This window comes from Macrobrachium nipponense, chromosome 40, assembly GCF_015104395.2.
Source record: "Macrobrachium nipponense isolate FS-2020 chromosome 40, ASM1510439v2, whole genome shotgun sequence".
In the NCBI taxonomy this organism is placed as follows: domain Eukaryota; kingdom Metazoa; phylum Arthropoda; class Malacostraca; order Decapoda; family Palaemonidae; genus Macrobrachium; species Macrobrachium nipponense.
Window position 1 is genome coordinate 28,678,160 of NC_061101.1, and position 27,521 is coordinate 28,705,680.

The 27,521-nt window shown below is 34.3% G+C and overlaps 1 protein-coding gene across 1 annotated transcript in view; it reads left to right on the plus strand.

Moving 5' to 3' along the window:
- Nucleotides 1-27,521, plus strand: part of LOC135212045 (rho guanine nucleotide exchange factor 11-like) — a 792,100-nt gene that overhangs the window by 435,861 nt on the left and 328,718 nt on the right. Inside the window, exon 3 of the mRNA XM_064245362.1 lies at nt 19,017-19,093. Within this exon, the coding sequence (XP_064101432.1) occupies nt 19,017-19,093 (77 nt within the window). The remainder of the gene's footprint in view (nt 1-19,016; nt 19,094-27,521) is intronic.

Below are 27,521 nucleotides of genomic sequence, written 5' to 3' on the forward strand. Positions count from 1 at the left end.
AAACCATAAAATCAATATTTAAATCGTTTAATGTTAATGTAGTGTTCTCTTATAACAATACCATTAAAGATATGCTAATTAAGGATAGTCCCGTAACAAATAACATCATTTACAAAATTCCTTGTAAGGATTGACCATCGTTTTACGTTGGTCAGTCAAGTAAAAATTGATGTGTACGTATTGAGCCAGCCATATGTATTCAGTTAGAACAGCCCAGACTTCAAATGCACTGTTTATCCATCTGAGTGAAAAATCTCATCGTATTAATTGGGGTGATACCTCGGTAATTGCTAGATCTAATGATTATGTTTTCAAGAAATTTACTGGAATCGGCAATTATACAAATCACTAATAAAAACAACCTAAATCTAAGTCTGGGAATGTACCATTTGGACCCATATATTTGTAAGATGTTTATGAAGGACCTTAAAATAAATGAACAACTAATAAATTAGTCCCATATGTTATAGTTATTATTTCTCTCTCTCTCTCTCTCTCTCTCTCTCTCTCTCTCTGGTTCGATATTTTCTCTCCCTCTTTCTCTTGCTCGATATATATATATTTATATTTTCTTTCGTCTTTTCATTAATAATAATTTTTGTTGGGAAAATTTGTGTAAAAATTCATGATATTAAATTGTATATGCTCCCATGTTTTTTCCAAAATGTACTGTTTTCTGGGAGAATCACTTGTTTACTGCGTGTATGCTTCAAGGTGTGGCGGCTACCCTCAGGCGGCTCCACCTTTCTGTAGAGTGAAAATCGCCCTTATTGCTTGCTAATCTTGTAGTGTCAGTTTGTATATTAAGCTTTTTTTGACTATGTTGTTCTGTGTAAAATCAGTTTGCCTCAGTAAAGGGTCCGAACAGGACCGAAAGTACTTGGCTATCTCGCTTTTTCATTTTTTCCTTCGTAGCAAAAAACCTTTATTTATACATAGCATCACGTTTTATATACTTCGTGATCAAGTTATTCATATATATATATATATATATATATATATATATATATATTATATATATATATATATATATATATATATATAATAAAAATATGGAATGTTAGTCCATATATATAAAAGACTAAAACTAAAGAGGTCAACCAGATTGCTTGCAGGAATGTGATCAGACTAGAGACGCTAAAGATGACATATACAATAAAAAGTAGGCTAAGATAACATGCCGTCACCTGTAGTCATTCAATTGTTTATAAACTCTAGTCCAAGGCTCCCTGCTTGAGACAACTACCGTGACCTATAATTCAAACGGCCTACGTGATCTGTAGCGTGTCTCATTTTGATTTGTGTGTTCGTATGTAACTATGTCATCTGATTGTATGTTCATATGTTCGAGCTACTATCTGCTTCCTTCATAACTTGTAACAGAGATGGTAGACGGGCAGAATAGAGTTAGCTATCGTCATTAGAAGACCTGTACCTCTTTACCTAAGCTTTATCATGTAGAGAGAATAGAATTAGCCATCATCATTGGCAGAAGCGATCAAGCTATCGTCATTAGAAGACTTGTACAATCATACCTGATCTTCACTATGTAATATCTGAGAATATAAGTATTTTTATACTTCATGTTTTCTAAGAACCTCACATCAGAAAGAAATCATCATGAGTTTAACACATCGTCGTCATAAACAAAGAAGATAATACCGACTTCGTAAGTGATCTACAAACCCCAAGACACTCCCACATGAATATGGAAGTGCAATACCAACCGACTTAGAGTAAGATTATCGCAAGTCTAACATTACCTCATAGGGCACCTTATTATACAAGGCAACAGCCCTAATATATATATATATATATATATATATATATATATATATATATATATATATATATATATATATATATATATATATATATATATATATATATATATAAATATATATATATATATATATATATATATATATATATATATATATATATATATATATATATATAAGTAAAGGAGCCCATAAAAACACAAAATATAGGGAGAAGAATACTATTATTTCAGAGACTGCTGTCTCTTTCTTCAGGTATATGAATGAGAAAAGTTTACAGAAAAGGTGGTATTTATACCAAGAGATCCATCCACAGGTAAGCCAATTTAGGTCACCCCCACTGATAATCTTCCTTTAATCTTCTTAAGCTTTGGTTGAATGAAAATCTTGTCAATCACATCTGAATCCCATGCTCCTTTTGAGATGTTCATTGCCTGCCTCTCTTTTATTAAGGCTGATTCCATCATTTGACCCTTGTACCGGCAGTTGCTGCTATAAATTATATGTGACAAATTCCAGTTTATTCTATGGTTATGTTCATTTATATGGTTGAAAATAGCTGAGTTCTGTTGTCCATACCTAACTGACCGTTTGTGTTGTATTAATCTCTGGGGAAGTGATTTTGCCTGTAAATCCGATGTAAGACTGGTCACAGTCCTGGCATGGGATATCATAAACTCCTGTGTCCTTGGGGGATGTCTTTTATTGGACGTTAATCAGGGATTTGGCTGAGGTGTTTTGGTAAGTAAATGCAAAAGGGTTTAGATTTTCGGAGGGACTGAGTCACCGTCTTAATCCTGTCCAGGTGAGAAATTTTTATTTTATTGTTGGGTGTATCTCTGGTCTTGTCTCGGTGGCCGGGGGGGCGGGCCGTTGTCGGTAGATAATTATTTTTGCTTTGTGAATTGCTTTCTCAATTATATGGTCAGGATACTTTAAAGACAAAAGTTGCTTACGAATTGTAAATTTATAGTAATTAATCCTAACTACTCTACCTTTATGGCCTTCCCAAAACTCACAAAGACAATCTTCCATTCAGACCCATCGTTTCATGTGCCGGAGCTTTCAATTACAAAAATTTCTAAATAGTTAGCTGGCCTCCTTCCCCCTTTTTTAGGCACTTTTTCGCCCAGTCACATTAAACATTCGGAAGATTTTTGTCATTCAAATTCAGAGAAGCACATATACCACTTCACAACATAAAACTTTTAAGCCTTGACGTAGATTCCCTATCTACAAAAGTATACCAGTTCAGGACGTTCTTCAGTTTTTGAGGAAAAAATGATCCCCCTATTCAGATCATTTCCCATTGGCACTTGACAAATAATAAAGTTAGTTGAATTATGTGCATCTAATAACGTATTTTCATTCGGGGAATCATTCTGTAAACAAAAATTTGGGTGTGGTATGGGTAGTCCTTTAAGTCCTATATTAGTCAATCTGTACATGGAATACCTTTGAAACTACAGTAATAATGCAATAAAACCCAAAAACATGGTGTGGATGAGATATGTAGATGATATTCTAACATTTTGGGATAATATGTGTGGCAATTTTAATGAATTCCTTTCCCAGTGCCCAGCATCAAATTTAAAGTTGAATGGGAAATAAACAAAATTCCTTTTCTTGAACAGAATATAAATTTACCATATACAGAAAACTAACGTTCTCACTTTCATACATTCACTACTTTAGCTATCACGACATTGCTATCAAGATAGGTGTAGCCAGCAACCTGTTCTTAAGAGTCTTACAAATTTGTTTCCCAGATTTCTTGGAAAAAGAATTTGAACTAATTCGTAAGCAACTTTCGTCTTAAAAGTATCCTGACCATATAATTGAGAAAGCAATTCACAAAGCAAATGTAATTTTCTACCAAACACACACACACACACACACACACACACACACACACACACACACACACACCCGGGACATGACCAGAGATACACCCAACAATAAAATAAAAATTCCTCACCTAGACAGGATTAAGACGGTGACTCAGTCCCTCCGAAAATCTAACCCTTTTGCATTTACTTACCAAAACACCTCAGCCAATCCCTGATTAACGTCCAACAAAAGACATCCCCCAAAGGACACAGGAGTTTTATGAAATCCCATGCCAGGACTGTGACCAATCTTACATCGGATTTACAGGAAAATCACTTCCCAGAAATTAATACAACACAAATGGTCAGTTAGGTATGGACAACAGAACTCAGCTATTTTCAACCATATAAATGAACATAACCATAGAATAAACTGGAATTTGTCACATATAATTTATAGCAGCAACTGCCAGTACAAGAGAGGGGGGAGCATGGATTCAGATGTGATCGACAAGACTTTCATTCAACCAACGCTTAAGAAGTTTAAAGGAAGATTATCAGCGGGGTGACCTAAATTGCTTACCTGTGGGTGGATCTCTTGGTATAAATACCACCTTTTCTGTAAACTTTTTTCATTCACATACCTGAAGAAAGAGACAGCAGTCTCTGAAATATAGTATTTTTCTCTCTATATTTTGGTGTTTTTATGGGCTCCTTTTATTAGATGGAATTCTGTTGTAACAGAACATTTTTACCAGTCATATAATATATATATATATATATATATGTTATGTATGTATATATATATATATCCGGGGAATTTAATGGTAAGCATGCGAATCAGTTCAATCTGAGTCATGGGGAAGTTGTCCTAAGCAAAAAAAAAAAAAAAAAAAAAAAAAAAAAAAAAAAAAAAAAAAAAAAAAAAAAAAAAAAAAAAAAAAAAAAAAAAAAAAAATTCGTTTAAGAAAAAATGAGAAATTACTGTATACCTGTATGGAGTAGAATATATTAGTTTTATATAAGATTGACTTTAAATAAAGAGAATTTTATTGACGTTGTAATTAGGTGCTTTTGTTTCATTTGCCTTATTATTTTTTTTGTGTCGAAGGTATAGTAGTGTGCTTATGTCGGAGTTGTAACGAGTATTTGACGCAGAATATAATTTTACTGTCTATATCGGAGGAGGAGCAGTTTCATAGAGAGAGAGAGAGAGAGAGAGAGAGAGAGAGAGAGAGAGAGAGAGAGAGAGTTGCGAGCTGGATCACAAACTTCCGCATATCTAAATTAACATTGATTCTCCGGGGAATGGCATGGTTGTCCTAGGGCTTGCTACTATGGCATGTGGTTTCTCTAATATCCGTAATAATTCATAGGAATTTTCGTAAATGTTTAAGATTTTTAGTTTTTTATTATCTGAAAGCACTAGTTTTGAATAGGTAGTGCAGGTGACTGATCAGTAATTGGCTTTTTATTCAACGTTAGATATTTAAATGTCTTAAAAATCAGGTGAAACGCATTGTTTGGTCATTAAAGAAAACTTTCTGTTGAGTATTTGGAAACACTCGTTTATATTTCGAAATCAATGAAGAATTTTTTGGGAACAGGGTTGCACATGCTTGCATTCTTTCTAAACAACATAATCTTATTATCTGTAAAGCGCCCCAAAACTTCATTTATTATATACCTGAGTAAATCACTGAAATAGACGAGGCTTTCAATTTTTTCTCTTAAAGTGTTTTGCTTTTTTTTACTTAGTTTCCAAGAGACGCATTCTTTCTGTGGGACTTGGAAATGGTTTACCTTTTTTCTTTTAATTTTTACCAAGTCTTCTTCCCATTTAGATACCTGTTTATTGAGCGAGTCGCTGTGATATATATTCATAAGCAGCTATTCGAGTTATTATTATTATTAGTCAGAAGATGAACCTTATTCATACGGAACATCTGGTACTGATATATTCGACACCATGGCACATTTATTGCGTAATGTTGGTGCTCATCAGTAAATCTGTTTGTATTCAGTAGGTAAAGAGGATTATGGATCAATTGTGAAAGTGGAGGATCACTGTTAAAGTACAACTTATAAAATATTGACAAACCAAGTAACCATCCGTCGTTGGTCCACTTCATAACTGCTAATATTAGGAAACAGAAACCTGCCACCACGATCCCCTTAATCTGGCAGAAGTAAACTTCCATATTGGAGAACAGTATTCTAGTAAAAGAAACCAAATGGCCTAGAATAGGTGCAATTGATGTTATCACTGTCATACCTAACAATACCAAAATTTCATGCGGCATTTGCAGACATGTTCATTAGATGTTGAGTTAAAAGTTACGCCATGTATAGTCAAAACTTCAGACTGATTCAGTTGAGTACCATTCACTTGAAAGGGAGGATTGGGAGGAAAATCTGTACGATATCAATAGTGTTTTTGTTATACTGGAGTTTAGCCTCACACCTCACAGACTACAACACCATTCACTGATTCGCTCCATGTCACGACTGAGACTAAAGGCAGATTCATTACTCATAATTGGAGACTACTACAACCACAAGTGTAGCATCATCGGTCTACGTAGCAATCTTGTTTTCCAGACCAACAGCCATATGATACATTAGAAATAACAGTCGACCAAGAACACTACCCTGTGGAACTCCAGACACAATTGGTCTTGTTTACCCAAGATCCCGTCAATAGCAATTATAAGGAAATCTTGAAATGACCCTAAAACATATCCGCCCACTCCAAGATTTTAAAGTTCATGAATGAGTTCCTATTGATTTACTAAATCGGAAGAAGTACAAAAATCTATTAGAATTATACTACATTCAAAACCGTTATCAATGTCCTATGGCAAATGGCATGGCATGTCAAATCCAAAAGAGCATTGCAGGCTCTTAATTAACTGCTTCCTTTATGCATATTGATTATCAGCTAACAATCTTTAGATTCCACATACATGTGAAGTGGCATTATTTTGACCCGGAAAAAGTTGGTTATCATTGGGTGGGGCAGGGTAATCTAGTTATTCTGCTGAAAAGGCTCAAATTATTTTATTTATGTATTCTAAGTACTTTCTTGGTCAGGTTATGTAATTAGAAAGTTTATTATGTAAATCACGATAAATGACTGCACTGGAGCGTTTATTAACAACGTCACAAGCGGCGTTATTTGTAATTATTGCCTGTTAAATTAATGTTGAGAAATTGAAGTTTCATATTTAATAATGGATTATTACCTTGATTTCCAATTCCCACGGAGAAAAGAAAACTTATGGCTTTTTTCGAACCCTCGTGTTCTAATATTGTAAAGAATATTGCAAGAATAGAGTTATATATATATATATATATATATATATATATATATATATACATATATATATATATATATCTATATATATATATATATATATATATATATATATATATATATATATATATATATATATATATATATATATATATATAGTGTGTGTGTGTGTGTGTGTGTGTGCGTGTGTGTGTGTGTTTGAATATATATACATATATATATATATATATATATATATATATATATATACATACATATATATATATATATATATATATATATATATATATATATATATATATATATATATATATATATATATATATATATATATATATAGTATATTAAGTGTGTGTTCATCCACATGGCAATCTTCTCCAAAGTCGCGTGACGCAAACGTCCTCTGTGAAATTCCGCACTTATGTCTTTTCAGTATTTACTTTCCACTTATCCACGCTCCTCTCAAGCATCCCCTCCCATAGGTCTCATCCAAGTATAGGTCTGGGTCTTCCGTCTTTCTGGTTTCTACTGGGGTTATATAAAGAACCTTTTCAAGTCATCTCTATCTCCTTTTTACCATTATCTTATTCACATATGATTTACCCTAATTTTCCTTTATGTACAGATTGTATTGTACTTATGTATAATCTATTTGATTTCTTGGTCTTATTAAGCCTGCCCAATGCTTGATGTACCTTTTTTAGTCTTTTACAAAATTTCAGTGTTCCTATATAATAAAAAAAATTCAGCTCCATTAATCCTTTATCCGTCCATTTATATCTAGTCTCTTTGTGTGCATACTAAGTCTGTATTAGCTATGTATTTCTTAGAATTTTATTTTGAGTCCCATCTCCTTCTCTCTACACTCCATGCATTCTACCTAGCAAACCTAAGTCACGTTATATTTTCCTGATTAACACTGACTCAACTGCAGGTTCTAAATCTGTAAAGTTCTATCGTTACTCACATCCAAACCTCTTCCTTCTCCGACCATCCTTTTCATTATAAAATCTGTGAGAAGGGCAAACGCCAAGGGCAAAAAACATTCCCTTGTATCATCCTACTATTTCCTGAAAATTCACGTGACAAGAATTCATCAACAGTAAATTTTAATCCACTCCTTTCATGAATGATTCCATTTGGGAATGCCAAAGTAACTCCAGTCCTATACTATTTATCAGTGGATACTGAAGCTTCTTCTCAATGTCTTACAACAAATATTTGCTTTTTCCAGATTCTACCCTTCGCAAAACGATACCGTTCTTCTCTAACCATTTCAGCACATTGATCCTTTTATAATTGCCGCAACGACCTCTGAACTTCTTTATTTCTGGATTGTCGTCAGTACATATTAAACATTATATGTACACACACATACACACACACACACACACACACACACACACACACACACACACACATATATATATCATATATATATATATATATATATATATATGTGTGTGTGTGTGTGTGTGTGTGTGTGCGTGTGTTTGTGTGTGTGTGTGTGTGTGTGTACCGAGAGAGATAGCGAAAAAGATATGACATTTAACATAAATTATCTTGTTCCGATTAAAGACTAAATTTTAACAGAATTTCCACTATCTCTCTCTCTCTCTCTCTCTCTCTCTCTCTCTCTCTCTCTCTATTTCTAAAGGATGTTGTAAAATACAGAGAAGCTGCTGTAAATTGTAAACATTCAGAAAGAGAGAGAGAGAGAGAGAGAGAGAGAGAGAGAGAGAGAGAGAGAGAGAGAGAGAAACCCTCCCCAGGTGAATAACATCCGTTAAATGAGATTGCCTCCAGAAGTGTTTTATTGACTAAGGCTGCTTTTCAGGATCCAGCTCTGGAAAGCTGAAATGGGTTCATTTAATCAGTAAATACCAACCAGGGGAGGAGGAGAAGGGAGATAAGTTGCTGGAATGGACCTGCTCAGCAACGTTATTCGTATCGAGGCCATGTTTCATTTTTTTATTGCCTTTCCAGGACTGATGAGTGAGATTCGATTGAATTCTTTAAACAATTTGTTAAGGAACGTTAAGGAGGACTAAGTTGATATTTTTATTATTATTGTTATTTTTATTATCTCCTTCAGGTTAGGTTAGGTTAGGTTAGGGCAGGTTACATTATGTTACGGACGGTTAGGCTGGAATTTCTAGAGACGTTACTGTTAATATATTAGTTGTTGTTGCACTAGCTGTATTAGTATAAGTATAAATCTCAACAATTTTGGAATTTGTCAATAACGTAGTTATTATGCAGATTCAGATTGCTAAGGGATTTATCCTTATTTTATTACAGTCATCATGATATTTCTTGTCCTTCCAGTTAGCTCCACAAGTTTATTGAACCTTCACACATGACATAATTCACCCTGATATATAGTGTTTTCATTTCAACAGTGTCAGTCTCCCCCTTATCTCAAAGTATTATCCAAATTTTAACTCCTTTCTGCTTTTCAAGTATTCTCAATAAACTGTATGCGAATACAGAGATGATTTCATATCACACCTTGTCGACCTACTTTCATTACTTATGCGTAGCGAATTCTCTCAGGATGTTTTTTTTTCTATCTTTTTTAATATTGTGCGGATGGCCTTTTCTGCCCAATGCGTCAAGTTGTTTTTGTGGATATTTTTCTGTGTGTAAAAACTGGCCCTGAATATTCAACAACCAGAATGGTAACGCTCGTTTATTGAAGGTTTTTGGTAATGATTTTCTCTTACCTTGAATTAACTTTTAGACACACACGAAAATGTATCCTTCCAAATGATAGAAAATTAGATATTCCCATTGAAAAGGCTTATCTATATAGCTGCTTGTTCTTTTATGTATATGTATGCATGTATGTGTATGAATCTACATACGTAGAATATCTTCATGGAACACGTTTAACCGCTTTAAATTGACGGATTGCTCTTCACAGAATTGATCAGTATTTATAAATACCTTACCTTGAGCTTGTTATCCAGCTTAGTTACAACATAACAATTATGCTCTATTTGCTTATAATAATTTGATTGGTGCGTTTGATTGAATTGACGTAGCAACACAACATGGAAGTTTGGGAAGTGATGAAGAGCTAAACAGAGAAGATAATTTTGAATATAACAATTATTTCACTTATAGATAAATAACGACTATCTGGTAATACGATGATTTCTTCTGAAATAAGTATGAATGAAAATAGGGTTTCATTATTTATGAAAGAGTGTAAAGTACTTACAGTGCTTACTCGTCTGATCATGGAAGGTGATTAAGGTTAATTCTGGCGTTAGACTTTGGCGACAAATCCTCCTACATTACTTCAATAGGCTGGATTCATCTCAGTATTCTGTGTGTTTGTTTGGGTGTGAGTAGGAGAGAGAGAGAGAGAGAGAGAGAGAGAGAGAGAGAGAGAGAGAGAGAGAGAATATTATTTTCTTTGTAATCTACTTTTTTTGGGGGGGACATTGGCAATTCTAACACAAATAATCCTTTATTTCACCAAAGGACTTCCCATAATTGTCCTTCTCAGGAAACAAATTTGTCTCCATGGCAGTATTTTGACAGCTCAGGATATTATTTTCAGTTTAACAATGCCGTCAAGTCATTTTCACCCTCTCGCCCGCTCCTTTACCTTTCGAATAGAGAAAGTCAGCCTCAACAAGAGCCCAGGAAATTCTCTAGGAATAAAATATTAAATGTATGAATGTGGCAGACAAGAATTCCATAGATGACGATTGACGAGGGACATTATTTTTAGGTCTGAATGAGGGAGTTTCAGGTACACTTGAATCTGAAGCTTCTTTTCAGGAGCGTTACGAAAGCATTCCAAGAGGTCAGGATTGTGAGAATGAAGATTCCAGTTTTTATATCATTCTACGTGGAAAAAGATGAGATTAGATTAAGATTGACAGGGATAAGTAAATGTCTGTCTGAAGAACGTCAGTATAATAATATATATTATATATAATATATATATATATTAATATATATATATATAATATATATATATGACGTCTACAATATATATATTATACTATATATATATAGTATTATATATATATACGGTATATAGATATATATATTTAAAATATAACATTATAATATATAATATATATATATATATATATATATAATATATAAGTATATATATATATATTATAGATATATATAGATATATATTAATATATATTATAATATATATATATGTGTGTGTGTTGTGTGTGTGTGTGTGTGTGTGTGTTTGTGTTTGTGTTTGTGTGTGTATTTTCACCGACAAGTGACTGTTTAGTATTTGCATCATCAAATAAGAACCCGTAACAGGACAACTGGAGACATACACTTCACTAGATCTTCCACGAACGGAACTGACGTCACGAACGTGATTAACAATAAGAATCATCCATTTAGTGGTTTAATATCAGCGAAACAATGTCTTTCTAAATGTTAGACATAGCAACTTCAAATTTGCTCATACCATATCTGCTGTAAAAAGTACGCATAAGAGTGGATCTCTAAAGCATAACTGCTTCAGTCTTGTCACAGATTCTCAACGTTATTTTACAACTTGTGGGTTTTTGCCTGATAGTTAATTTTTTGCATCTATTTTTTTTCTTATTAAAAGGGTTCAAGGTTTTTTATATTTGGAGAAACTGAAGAAGAAACACTGTCGTGATTTGTTTTTTATCGTGGAATATATATTATATTATATATATTATATATTATAATATATTCTATATTTATATATATATATTTATATTATTATATATATATACTGGGTGTTTCGAAATTAGAGCCCCCCCTCCACAAAACAAATGAAAAGTTATGAAGTTTTCTGCTATAGCCTATCTCCAAGTACATTAATTTGAGTTTCTATTAAGCTATTTTTCATTTTACATTCCTTGTATTTTCAGACTGAGTGACGGAGTTAGATACAGTTATGGCCAACGACTCGGAGGAAATCAGATGGATTGACCGAATCCGGGCTATAACCTTCAGAGAGGCCAGGGATGCTGACGCATCCTTCATTTCACGTTCCTGGGTAGCTAAATATATTAAAAGAGAATGATGAATCCTTTGTTAAAAGAAACTTGAACAAAAGTCCAAATGAATGTCATTGCAAAAACAGTGAGAATCTTGGAAGGCCTGAAGTCCTTTTTCAGGAGTTCAAAGATATCATAGCTGAGGCAGTGGGTAGACCAAGAAAGTCTACATAAATTGGCGCTTGAACTAGAAACAAAAAGGGGAAAGAAGAGAAGTTATAGTGCTGTATATCGTGAGTTGAAAACATCTGGGATCAAGCCATTTCATGTTACCAGCAAGTCCAAAATCACTCGGCAACAGAGAGAAGACCATGCATGGTTTTGTGGTTCGTTTCGTAAAGATTGGGATGAAGCTGACTTTATCATGTTGCCGCATCAGATGAAGTCTTCATTTACACAGTCAGGAAGCCAATTCATTAAAATGACATCATTTGGGTTGCAAAGTTGGATGACATCAGCAGTGACATGCGGTATCCCCAAGTTGTTAGATATCCTTAATGTAGTTCATCAAAGAAAAAGGACAGTCACGGAATAGCAAATACTCCATAGAAACCGAACTTACTGGTGGAGTATTTCCTTTCCCCAAAGATCCTGAAAATCTGTTATCTGTTGAAGAAGTTACATTTTTGCATGATAAGGCACCTTTCAAGGCTCTTCAGACACAGGAGCTGCTTCGAAATAGTGGTATCGATTTCCTCTCGTCAAGTGAATTTCCAGGTAGCTCTACTGACCTTAATGTGTGTGAAAACATTGGTATATCTTAAAGGATCATGTTGAAGCGCTCACAGTGAACTATGATGGTATACCAAGCCTCGACGACCTGAGAAGAGAGGTGACCGAAGTGCACAGGGAAATGGAGTTTGAGTCTCAGCTATTTTGCAATTTGCTGAAATAATACCCCTCAAGAATACAGGCTGTGGTAAAGGCAGATGGAGGCCACACAAAATATTAAATACTCAGAGAGAAACTTGAATAAATACCTGTTCTTAATTACTTTTGTTTATTTCCATTTAAATTTTAGTTTATGATGTAGAGGGGGCCTCTGTATATATATATATGATATATATATTATATATATATATATATATATATATATATATATATACACACATACACATGTATTTGTGCATATACGCATATGGAAGTATGTATGTATATCTTTATATATTATATATACACATAAATATACATATATTTTTTCCCAATTTCCAGTCCGTTATTATTTTTTCTATAATTCCTTTCATGCATCTTATCTCGTCTCACTCATCTTGATAATATTCTCGGTCAGACTGAAAAAAAAAAATAATATACGTTACTTTAAACGTATATAGTATATATATATATATATATGTATATATAATATATATATATATATCTATATATATCATATATATATATATATATATTGTGATGAAGTGCCAAGTATCTGGTTACCACACTTACCATTCATTAATTGATACCTCACAAAAGCCAGGTACTAAACGACTGAATACTCTAAAGGCATCAGTGATCCCTTAACAACTTACCAGTATTGCAGAAAATCAGACTAAGTTCATCAAAACAGGTGTGAGGTAATCTTGTAAGTAATTAGATTAATCAAAGGGCATCACTCCATCAACAACTTTAAAAGTCTAAGTATTTCCCTGATTTCAGAAGTACTTCCCTGGTTCTAAGTAACTTCAAGTTAATTGAAGGAAAACAGATTAATTACCACTCTGTATTTCTACCTAACATCAATATAATCCATAATCAAACGCAAATATACTGGTTAAAAATGAAAATTAAAACTTATAATGTTTTAAAATTTAAAAAAATTTATTATTAAACTCAAAATTCATAAGTGAAATTCACAATATCAGGGAAAATTACTGTTACTTGAAAACAAAGTAAAGTTTAATTAATTCTTGAATCAATTAGGTAAAATTAAATCTAAATTAATTTATCACAAAATTCAAGAATATTAATTCAATTGAAATTCAAAAGTGTTAGGCAATAATTGAAAATTTGAAATTAATTCACAAGTGCTAAACAATAATAAAACTTGAAAAGAATTCTAAGTGAATGGAAATTAATTCACAAGTGTTAAATTTAATTAAATGTGCAATGACTAATTAATGAAAATAACTAAGTCAATTAAATTGTGAATGCAATTGAAAATACAGAAAAATGTTGACAATACCAAAATTTAAAAAGTATTAATCACACAGAACATAAAATAAAAAGGCACACTTCAATAAGAAAATGGACAAATGCACAAAACCTAAAAATCACTTCAAATGAATAAACACTAAACACAAAAATTTGCAATGTGTCAAAATGTAAATAGTTTCTCTCAAACCACTGTAACCATCAGTTATTAGTTTTTACCAAACCACTGTTCCTGTCAGTTATAAGTTGCAACTAATAAAAATATGACACACTTTACCTTTTTGGTATACAAATTTCTTTCTTTCTTCACACTTTCACAAAACCAGGCGCCGTTACAACAATGTTTGTTCAGATTCCACAAAAAACACTAAATACTACTAAATAAACTCTAAGAAATATCAAATCTGAAATTTACAAATTACAAGTGACCATTCAATAAGTACGAAATTGTTACGTTACTTTAAGATCAAAAGTGCTATGCGATGGAGAGAGAGAGAGAGAGAGAGAGATCTGAATGCCTCAAGTATGTAAGCCCGAATGAAAAACTTCTCCCTTACGGAAGCTGGACAGGAGATGACACAAAACCTTTTGGGCAACAATTCTTCTAGAAGCTTCGAAATCTTACGCAACTTTACATACAAAATGTGTAATCTGCATGTGGCACTTGGCAAAGACATACGCGTACGAGACCAGGCTGTTCAAAAAAGACACGTACTCGACTCGATCGACTGAAGAAGAAGTCCCTTATCACACATGATCACAGAATCCCAAAATACAATGAAGACTCGAGCTCGCTTATCAAACGTGTTGACAGATTTTGAAAAACAACTCTACCTTTGAACGGACAAAGATATTCTCTCTCTTTCTACATTCTACGTTATATATTATTCTTTTTACATTATGTTATGCGAAATCTGAACACACATCTAAAATTTCATCCTATCTCTTAAGCTATCTAGGAATCTGAAAAAAATGTTGCACAATCTTATACAAACTTTTTATACAGTCAAAGCGGGATATATACATTTGACAGTACCAATGTAATTATATATATATATATATATATTAGTATATATATATATATATATAATATCATATATATATATATGTAAGATATACTATATACACTTACATATAACATATACATTTATATATCTATATATATATCATATATATATCTATATCATTAATATATATACATATAATATATATATAATATATATTATATATTATTCTTTTTACATTTATGTTATGGCGAAATCTAAAACACACATCTAAAACATCCTATCCCTCTAAGCTATCTAGGAAATCTGGAAAAAATGTTGCCACAATCTTATAAACAACAATATTTTATACAGTCAAAGAGGGGATATATGCATTTTGACCAGTACCAATGTATATATATATATATATATATATATATATATATATATATATATATATAATAAGACGAATACCACGGGAAAATGATAGCCAGGAATCCAAGCGCTTTCGTCTTTATTCAGACATCGTCAGGAGCAACTAAAGTACAATCGGAGAGGAAGGCCTCAGGTACAAACAAGATCAGGAATACCAGATGGTTAATTATCAAAAGGGTAAAAATTAAAAGGGATAATCCAGGATTATCGGATATCACACGGTCACAAACTTAAACAGATTCTGACCCTAACCGAAATTACAAAGTATCTTTACAGTCCAAAACATGTAAAAACTGAATATATTAATTTTTGTTGCTTATATTTACTACAACTTTTTTCATTATGAAAGCATCAAGTTTAAATAAACAAGACTTAAATTTAGAACATTTCTATTATTTGACTTGATAAAACAAGATTCAATGATATTCCTTTTAACTGTGTCATTACATGGGACTAAGGCTCTTGCTTGACTCAAGTTAATAGGATGTCTAAATCTCTCATATGTCAAATAATGCATTCCGATATTTGCCCAGTTCTCACAGAATATTGATGTTGCTTAAGACGCTGTGAAAGAGATTTGCCAGTCTGTCCGTATAGATTTTATCACTTTTTTGCAAGGAATTTCATATATGCAGCCTTCCTCTCCGATTGTACTTTAGTTGCTCCTTGACGATGTCTGAATAAAGACGAAAGCGCTTGGATTCCTGGCTATCATTTCCCGTGGTATTCGCTTATTTATGAAGTCACGTGCATCTACTGTGATTTTTTAAGCATAGATATATATATATATATATATATATATATATATATATATTTATATAATACATATACATATACATTATATATATAATATATATATATATATATATATATATATATATATATATATATATGAGCAAGCTTTATTTCTGAATCTTATAGTAGTCTCTGTGTTTTGTGTTATTATCTTCATAAATCAAGCGTCATAGATTTTCCGCGTTAAAAATATTATTCAAGAAACAAAAAACAGTGTTAAAGGGTGACGGGGAATAAACGAACTATGGCAAACATGTATACTAAGCTACACTGTTATCGAGGTCAGCTGTTATAGTGTGAAATCAAATGGAGGAAGCTATACCAGCCTAGATAGGCTATTGTAAGGGAGTAATGTCCTTGAACGTTCGTCAATACAGAAACCCAGCGAATGCTTTACAGTTTTCATTGTTATGAAAATTTTTATTGTATATGAAATGAGTAGGGTTTTATGAGAAGTACATACAAACTTGTCCATATTTCTTTTATCATTCAGTCAGAGAATATTATCAATACGAGTTAGACGCGGTAAGTTAAAAAAAATACCAGAGAAAAGTTGAAAGGATAAATAGGAACTGGCAGATTAAAATATAATTCTAGGTAAAGTGACATACAACGATATGAGCTAGACTTTATAGAAAATAATCATTTTAGTGAGAAGTTAATGCAGAAAGAGTCGTGAATGAAAGAATGAATGGTTTATTTTGCATGAACTAAATGAATGGTTTATTTTGCAAGAACTATAAGCGCAGACAAGCTGTTGTTAAAAGTCGACGATTTATGAGAAGCAGAACCAAAAGTTGCGGGCGTTTTAAAATTTCATTCAGAGGTGAATATTCTTGTGCAAGTGGTGCTCAAAAATGTATTGGAAGGTCGTATAAAGCTTAAACTGTGAAATCGGAAGACTGTTGATGTAAATAAAATTATGGTGCACTTAATTGAATCGCTAATCTGTCGAATGAATGAATGTGCCCGGACGACTGAAAGGCTTATGTGGCGTCAGTGTGATATCTCTCCATGTTTCTTAAGTATTTGTATGTTTAGATATGTGTTTTTAATGTAATGTTGAAATACATCTTGGAATATAAAATGTTTTTGGATTACAGTGTTAATACAAAGAGATGAATTGCGAAAACCCTTAAAGTTTCTGCAAACGTAAAATGTAAAGAATAGATGTTAGAAAGAGTGTAGCTGGACGAGTGAGTGTATATAAGACAGGAAGACGAGTGACAGGCGTTAATTCGGTGAAAGTAAAGACATAATTCAATGTTGTTAGTGTTGGGTAAGTGTACTTCATTACGATGTACAGCTGATGAGGCTTCTCTGGGAGCGTCTGAAGTTTCTCAGAGGTTACTTTATTCAGCTATTTTCTCATCCTTGATTGAGCCATGACTACAGGGTTGTCTACATCCTAGGCTGCTAAGCCATTTATCAGTTAGGGAAAATGTTTTGCAAATGAATCAAGTATACATAGGTGCATATAATACTGCTTTATGTAGGAAGCCTAGTTTTGGAGGTCAGTATGCGGTAGTGACCATCCTCATAAAGCGCGTTGACCATGTATATATATGGCCTTGCTCCCATCCAAGCGGCACACTTTGTGAATTTATGGATTTTAGGAGAGAAAAGGTTAAAGGTAAGAGTTTGAAGCGCTCGAAATTTTGGAGAGAGAGAGAGAGAGAGAGAGAGAGAGAGAGAGAGAGAGGAGATTTCCTATTAGCACTTTCCTTATTGATACCGCATATATTTTTTTTTTACGAACTACATACCTGTACCCCAGTTCCACACACAAAATAACAAACATCTTTCTATAACTAAACCATCTGTTGTAATCCATTTAGCAGCATCGTCCATCAGAAAACACGCATCCGAATCTAGTGGTGAGTGCCAAAATGGGGACACGTATTAAAGACATCTTTTAGTATTTGTAGCAGTTTTCATAGATGTGTCGTCTTCTTCAGCCACTGCGACTAAGGTATAGGCCTTTCAGTAGCTTTACTGGTAAAGGGATTAAGATAATAAATTTTTTATATCTATTTTAAATTTATAATCTCATCTTACCTGACATTTCTTGCTACATTCTCACGGTATTTTTACATAATTCCTACAATTTTGTTCAATATAAGCTCCAGATTGCGCTTTGCCCTCACCTAACTTTCCCCATCAAACTTGTTAAATTTTCGTTTTCTTTATTGTGACATATTGCAGATGGTCCCTAAAATGCCATCCGAACCCCTTTTCTGTGCTCGCGTTGGCGTCAAATGACGCAGTAAAATCTTTTACTTTAGTGGTGTCTAGTACATTCGGTGACTAACTTACGAAAGACGAATTCTTCAGCTCGGGGACTGCAGGAAATTACGATTTCACCCACCTCACGACACCAGATAAGATATTGTGAATAAAAAAAAAGAAATTAATCCAACGTTTAGTTGAAATTATGATGTTAATAATTTGATGTCATCTGCATCATGTTGTGACCACTGCTGGTAAAGTAAATGAGATTATGTTCAGTATACGACACATTAACACGATTATGCTTAACCCTTACACCAGAAAAAACAGCATTTTCAATGTGTCCAAGTTGCGTATGTCATCTACCGGGTACTTCAGTTTTCTGGCATAGCTGTTACGAATAATTAAACCAACAATATTATCACGAAAACGAGCTAATCTATTGATACCTCTTTTTTTCTTTTTATTCGCAGGACTAGTGCAAGGAAGAGATGGCGGTCGAGGGGGCGCCGGCTATATGAACTTACCCTCTCCGAATGTTGCAGCTGAAGTAAGTAAACTCTGTTCATATGTTTACTGTTCTATTATTGCTGAGGGGAACCTTGGAAACGCTGGGAATTGTTTGCATTTTTATCCAAAGCTTTCCGTCATGGTGTTGTTTCTAAGGGAGGTTATGTGGAATCGTCTTATTTTTGCGCTTATTCTGCGATCACGTTCATTTGAATTAAACTGATAATGGTGTTACAAATATTAAAGACGAAGTGCCATATGATCGTGTCGAGCCAGATATCTTTTATGTCTGATGAATGATGGAAAACATTTTTCGTCACTAAAGTCTAGAGCCAGCAAACTTTGTTTCCATTTTCGGATAAAGTACATAACTCTTAAAATGCAAGATTGACTTGTAGGCCCTTATGTCTATGATAACAGTGTTATAGTGAAAAGCTGAGAACTCTCGGTTTTTTATGAGAAACTAGTGACTGGCAGTTAGCATCTTCTAAGGGGCTTCAAAAACCAAGGACGACTGTGTTATAATAAGACTTGCAATTGAATGACTGCCTAGTGATGAGGTTTTGCCGAAATATAAAATGGTGTGTAATTTTCACTAGTGCAGTTCAGAAGAGAAATATCACTAAGCCGACTCGAGTGATCAGAGCTATTATGAATGCCAAATTCACACGGAATATGAGTCAAAGGAAAATATGGAAGGCATTGCCAATCTGACGTGTCTGTGATAACTGTGTAGCCAAAGACTACAGCTTTTTAATATGAGGGTACTTAAAATGAAGGTTTTAAAGTTCCACCAAAAGTTGCGCTAATCGGCAAAGGCAGGTGAGGCTCATTGGACTTAGGTCATTATCTTTTATCTTAAGATTAGTTATATTAGGCGCCGATAATCAAAAGAATTGTGACGTCCGTCTTTGATAACAAATAAATAAATCTGTCAGTCAGTAATCTTATCAAACATGACAGTTATCAACTATATTGTGGATAGCAATGTTATAAAATGAATTTTTTCAAATAATTATCATACACATATAAGATATCCACGGGACCATAGTAGATGTTAATCAATCATTATCAAGAAGATAGAGGCTGAATGACTAATATGAGTCACTTTTGGGGTCTTAGGGTTACCCGGTTCTTTGTAAGCTACTTTGCTAGCCGCCAAGGAAGGGATTAAGGAATCTAATTTACCCTTGTTGTTGGCTAGAGAAGCAAAGCACACAAACTCAAGCCACACAACAATTTTTGTACTCTCTCTCTCTCTCTCTCTCTCTCTCTCTCTCTCTCTCTCTCTCTCTCTCTCTCTCTCTCTCTCTCTCTCTTAATACCTTTGTATATTTTGAGAATTACGATCCCTTTGGCGTTGGGTTTATTATTATTATTATTATTATTATTATTATTATTATTATTATTGATGATGATATAGAACAGCATGCAGTCACGTGAAAAATACATTTACAGACATTGTTTATCTCTTAGATAGTGTTCATCTCTTAGCCTCTTCAGCTTTCCTTTGCGCCATCCTGTCCCCCCCCCCCCCCCTCCCCCCCCCCTCTCTCTCTCTCTCTCTCTCTCTCTCTCTCTCTCGTCTCTCTCTCTCTCTCTCTCTCTCTCTCTCTCTCTCTCTCTCTCTCTCTCTCTCGTAAATGTCATTCCTTCCTGAATCGATTTTCTTTCCCGCCTTTGAGTGCCTCATAATGGCAAGAATGCGATAACGTCGTAGGATAACCAACGCGAAAATAGATTTCACTTTAGGGAGACTTTGCTCCCCCATCGTAAACTCGCCCATTTTTCAGTTCACCTGAATAGATAAAAAAAACTGGGTTAATGGAAGTCTTGCAGCCTCCGTGCCTGCTCTTCCTTGAGCGTCCGTCGGTTCGTCTGGCGATCCAATAAACATATTTTACCCTAAAACCGAAACTTTTATCCATAGCTTCTTCGTTCGAATTAATACGGTGTCCTTGAGAAAGTTTACTGTGTGAATTCAGTGTCAGGTTGGTAGTTAATTTTACAAACTTCAAAAGATTAGTTCGTGGCAATTGTTACCTCAGGTAATATTGTGTGCAAGTCCATGGCAGTTAGGTGGAAATCTTTCTAATTGCGTAGAATACCGATGAAATTTAAAAAGTTTTTTATCCTTACATTTTGATGTTTTTCCATGTCATGGTTGAGATGTACCTGAAGTAATGTCAAGTTTGCAAGTTCGTATCAAAACAAATTATCTGATATTGCATTCAGGTAGATTTGTCGCCCACTACGTGCCAGTTTTTAGTAATTAGCGGAAATTGGAACGTTTCTGCAGCATCTAACTATACGAGTTATCGAAAATAAAATTACTTTAGAGTACTTCTGTGAATAACAGTGATTCAAGCCAAGAGAACATTGTTTACGTAAAAAACAAGACTGTTGATACGTGTTGTGATGCCAATACATGCGCCTGCTTACTTGGAGTAAAATACCATAGAAAACCTGTACTAAATATTCTCAGTTTTTCATATTCTCATGTTGTTTAGATCCGCTTTCTTGTGGGAAAAAATCAAGTTTATTCCTTAATGACTAGCATTACATTCTTACAATATAAGATTGTTGGAAATGTGCCTTCTAGGAAATTTATGAGTCATCTCTTAGATATGCTTTAATGTACCTTGCTTTTGGAGATTTAATGTCTGTAAAATAAACCCGTGTGTCTTTGAGACGTAAAATGTTACTGAATCAATCCTAGAAATATTCGATTAAAGTATTTTTCGAAGCCATATAATGACGTAAAAAAAAAAAAATCTAGTATAAATACCCATTGTATATGATAAAGGGTGAAAAGAATGTTGATCCGCACATACCAAAATGAGAAAGATTTCACATTCAGGTGAGAGGTTATACAGAGTTGGTGCACTGAAGTTGGTTGATATTCGCAATATCCTTTGGTGGCAATTTTGTAAGAGGCTATCCAGGAGGTGGCTTTCACAACAGCAATTCTGCTATCTCTTAAGAGTTCCTGAGCTGCACAAGGTGAGCTCTTTATAACCTTCACAACAGCAATTCTGCTAATATCTCTTTGAGCTCCTGGGCTGCACAAGAATGCGAGCTCTTTGTAAAAGTTGAGATCCTAAAGAGAAGAAACGCGAAACAGCTGAATTCTGACAATGCCTTATTGATTTCCCTTGCATTGAAGACAATGGCGAGCAGTGCAATACTACCCTAAAACACTTCTGGTTCTTTTTATTCTTTTGATGATCTGTTAACATTTCCATCTCCATATTTATTAATTAATTTATTTATCTTTGTTTTATATTAATGGATTGATTTAAGGAAATATTCTCGTCTCAAATTTTTCTTCAGCATTAGATTCGTATATTTATTATTACTTATTTTTAAACAGAAAGTGTGGATTTCAAGTCACTGGCATTTGTAGGCCTCTTTCATAATTAGGTCCATCTTCTGATTAGTAATAAGTAATAATAAATTTACGAATTTAGTACTTAGGAAAAATTTGAGAATCGAGAAATTTTCTTGAATAAATCACGCTGCGACGGCACAAATGTTAAGAGTGAGTTGAAGTGTCTGAGACCTGGCATTGAGCTGCAATCTTGGTCGTAGATAAGAGAATGGTAGGAGTTTGAATTATGCAAAGTTGAATACAGTCAGAAGCTGAGATCTACAAAGAATTAGTTTGTACTCGGAGCTGAAATCTCAGGAAGATCAGAGATTGCTGGCTGTAATAACCTGCAGTTATGGTATGTCATCTAACGAAAAGGATAGATCGCAGGAACTACTTGGGTACAGGAAAACGAGTATATAACATGAAAAATTTTGGCATAATAGTCCTGTGACACAACAAAAGTATGTTATGCTATAGCCTTCATTAGGATACAAGGCCCAGTGAAATTCACACAGTATGACACTTCATGGTTAGGAATAGATTTTAGCTATAACTTGTTTAAGTCCCAAGAGAAGTTATCATCGACTCCAGGATCTACCAAAATAATGTATCAAAGTCAGTTACTAAAGGCTAAAATCTCACGGTTATTTTCCCATTAGCATTTCCATCTCATCCCGTCCACAACTTTTTCCAAATTGCGAGTTGATCTGTGAGCTTAGAATAGACAAGTGAATGTTTGTAATAAAAAATAACCCTGCTGGTGTTATTCGTATTTTTAATATGCAAGCGAGAGATTTTAAAGGCGAGTTCTCTCCATAAATGGTTCCCTTTATATTCTTCTCATTCCAGACCATATAATTGGCAACGAGGAAATACCTAGTTTTCGAGGAATGCATAAATAGGCAATTAACATAAGCCGAATAGCTATGAAACATAGCCAGCTTTTGTTCGGATCAAATTCCGCTTGTAATTAGGCTTAGGTACAACTACTCTCTCTCTCTCTCTCTCTCTCTCTCTCTCTCTTTCGCGTTGCTATCCTGCATACGTTTAGTGTTTTCGTCAGTAAGGTACTGGCTAAGCTGTTATCAGTCAGCGTGTGGAATCCAATATCACATGCCTTCTGACATTTCACGTATCAGATTCTACGACTGACGGATGGAAGTCTTGTACTACTAGAGATTGACTGTTTTCATGTGCAAGTCTTTCTTATTTTTAATAAATCCTCGCTCCTTACTTATCTTATATGTATTCGCTATTTATAATTTGTGATGTTTGCTTTACAGTATGTCTAAATTAAACTTCCCTTACTGGATTCATGTAAAGAATATGAATGATTTTGATTTGTCATAGCGTTAAAATAGCCTTGTTTTTTTATAAGCAAAAGACGATGCAGCAAGCAGTCTAGCGTCATTACCTTTACGTATCAATTAGAACAAGAAGAGGAAAAGAGAGGAGAAAGGTTGGAGATTATGTTCGAAGAAAGTGATAGTTCTCTCGTGCATGATGGAACTATAAGAGCTACGGGGAATAGTAGTCAAAAGCTGTCAGTGGAAAAATGAAATTTTCGTCGACTTGCCCCGTCTGAGGGTTTATAGATTTCCTGTGAATGCCGAATTTGGCGTACTTGTTTACCCATCGAGAGCGGGGAAGTTGTACTTGGCGTCGGCATTAACCCACCTCCGCGGTCAAACCTCTTGATAGCCAAGTGGTTTGACGCAGTTAAACCAATGGTTGTTATGAAGTTATTGGTAATTCAGCACTGTGTCTCATAGGATGTTGTAATACCTTAGGTTAGTATTGGCGTCCCACCTCGGTGGTCGCGGGTTCGCTTCTCGGGCATTCCATTGAGGAGTGAGATATGTGTATTTCTGGTGATAGAAGTTCACTCTCGACGTGGTTCGGAAGTCACGTAAAGCCGTTGGTCCCGTTGCTGAATAACCACTGGTTCCATGCAACGTAAAAGCACCATACAAACAAACAGACAATACCTTAGGTTGATGGAGAAATAACAAACAGGAGAAGAAATAAACGGTGGTGTTATTGACCTCATGCAGTGCCTTTGATTTAGGACGAATGCTATAGGGAAGGAAAGGTGGAAGGCTCCCAATATTAGAGTTGAAATCCTGATACCAACAGACAACGTCGTCATAAAGCTTTGAAAAATATCCGCTTTTCGATATGTTCATATAGGGAGGGAATGAAGCATATTTTCATCGGGTTTGATTATGATACAGGATTGGAAGGGTTTCACAAGCTCTAGGCAAACGTGAAAGGGCAATTAAGGAACAAGTTGCAGCCAAGCTATCAAGTAAGAGGAAATTATTCGAATACTTCAGCTAAGAAGTATTTCTTGTACGGATTCAGTGGCCATCAGAGAGCAATGGCAAATGCCAAAACATGAAAAATTCTGACATGCTTTTGAGAAATAATTTTGGGCATTGGGCAAGTGTCCATTCCAAGAATTTTGCAAGACTTCAATAACAAGGATGTAGGATAGACAGGAATCAATTAAGAAGATATTTTGACCTGGAAAATAGTCTGACATTTGACTTGGAAAATAGTCAAGGTGTAAAAGAACATGAGAAGTGTTTTCCTAGAGGATAACTTTGACAGAGGAATAGATTTTTTTTCCTTTTAGGCTGAAAAACTATAGCAGATCTGAATTATAGGAAGCGAAGTTAGGTATGAATATTACAGCTAGCCAAAGAGCAGGAGTGCCATAATCAAGTGTTGCGAAAAGAAAATTTTTAAATGTCTCGGCAATTGAAGTTTTGATCTCACCAGTTTCAAAGTACCAATAATTCATGTGACAGGGAACAAAGGTAACATATTCCTCCTGTAACCAAAACATAAGGCTTGAATAAGGACACGGCTAGATCTCTTTTAAGTGCCGTAGCTGTTTATTAATTAATTTAATACTCTTTATCACTTTATATGCTGCTTCAATATTATTATGATCATGAAAATTTACTTTGAATATACTGGCCTACCTACCTGGTGGTTTGAATAGCTTGTAGTTGCATGGTGATGTTGACTGGAACTTTATTAATATTATTATCAACAGAGGTGAAATATGGAATCAAATCTCAATTGATAGCTCTCAATTAGTGCACATTAAAAATGCAAAAAAAAAAAAAAAAAAAAAAAATCCGTAGTCAGGTGTGATGAAGGTCCGTCTGAGTATATTCCCTCAAGCAATAGATATCAGGTGCTAAGGAGCTATGACGCCAACCAGGTTCCGGGAACACTGAATTTGTTGTGATTTTACGGCGTAAAGTAGCTAAGTAAGTCACCTGTGCTTTGATGACTTGGCTCTTACATAATTCAAATGAAGTAATTACATCCCCTGTGCAGAGTGGCACTTACAGAAGAGGGGCACGGCAATCAGGTAGCCGTACTCCCCCAAAAGGCAGATTTATCCTCCATGCTAAAGTAATATTTAGATTGTCCTCATTTGTCATAAAATAGGCCAAAATTTCTGTAACTATCTTTCTGTTATTTATTTGACACGATGTTATTTCTTTGACACGATTACAGAGTGTGAGGGAGAGGGATGGTGAGTTCTTTAGTGGTCAACATTTATCTGGCGTCTCATGGAGATTGCTTGAATGCAGGTTATCTAAAGTCGAACTATGAGGATCAGTGACGTCACAAAGAGAGAGAGAGAGAGAGGTTGACTTTCTCCGTAGCGGAAATTAGAATTTATTGCCAATATGTCGTAATTGCAATATGTAACATTAACCCTTGTCAAATAGGCAGTCGTTGTTCATTTCTGCATCGTATTTACGAACACTGATTACTGCAAAATAAAAGTCAACCTTCTACATTATCCTTTAAAGTCACGTTTCTATCTATGTTTCGAAAATATATACAAAAATGCATGTTACATTTTCGTCCTCTTCAGATATCATATATGCCTTAATGAAAATGTATTTCAGGAAGTACTCCACAAATGCTTTTGTCATCTTTGTTGGATATATAACTTTATTCCTGATCATTGACACATCTCCGTTTTAATTTTAAACACCTGTCATAGAGTCGAGTTTTGTGCCAAGATTTGTTTTTTTAGAGCAATATAAAAAAATTTATTTGCATATATTAGGTACGCTTCTCTCTCTTTCTCTGTTTAGCACTTTTAACAGCTTCATTCTCATGCCGGAGAATGAAGGTTGAGGATTTTATTTGTACATGCCCTAAAAACAATAGTAGTGGGACTGAGTGAAACTACGTGATTTTAATAAAAGAAATGGATAATAAAATACTGTTGAAATTTCAACGAATTTTATCACCGTTTCATTTTCATTTATTGTATCAATTTCACGTCACCCCTTTTTTATGTTTTACTGAGTCGTCTACAAAGAGTTGTATAATGTTTATACTCCAATCTGCGACAGTAGAATCATTGAAATTATATAATATATCAGCGATGGTAAAAACACAAAAATTTCCTTACTGTTTAGTAACCGTACTATACGGCAGCACTTTCTTTCCTTCCCAGCATTTCATTAATTATTTACACTTTTTGTCTGCCTACTTCCATTAACATTACTAGATTCCAACATTAATTTGTTTCATTGAGACAACCTGGTTGCCTGCGTAACCTGGAATTTGACATTCGAATGGGAAACGCACGTTTCGACGAACTGGAATACATCGAATTGAATGTATTCTTAGCACTGCCTAAATTGCAAATCATAGGAACAATGGCTCCCGTAAGCGAAACCTCGACGATTGGTGGCCTTCTTATCTTAAAAATTTGGGAGAGAGTGAAAAACTATAACGCATTAATATCTGTCATACTTTCAAAACTGTTTTATCGAACCATGACATACTTGTTCTTGCCCGAGAGCAGTAATTAGAAAAAACCAAAGTACAAACTTGGTACAAATTATATTTTTGGATATAAAACATTGCCCTCGGTGCCATGCACTTTAAATTTTTTTCAGGACAGAAGTGTATCATGATATGCCTCCCTTTATTTCAGACCAATAATTAATAGAAGGACCCGAGTATGAAGTCATTCAGATATGAGGGAAACCCAGCACTCGAAGGTCCGAAATCTGTCGACTATGTACGTAATCTTGACACACATCAG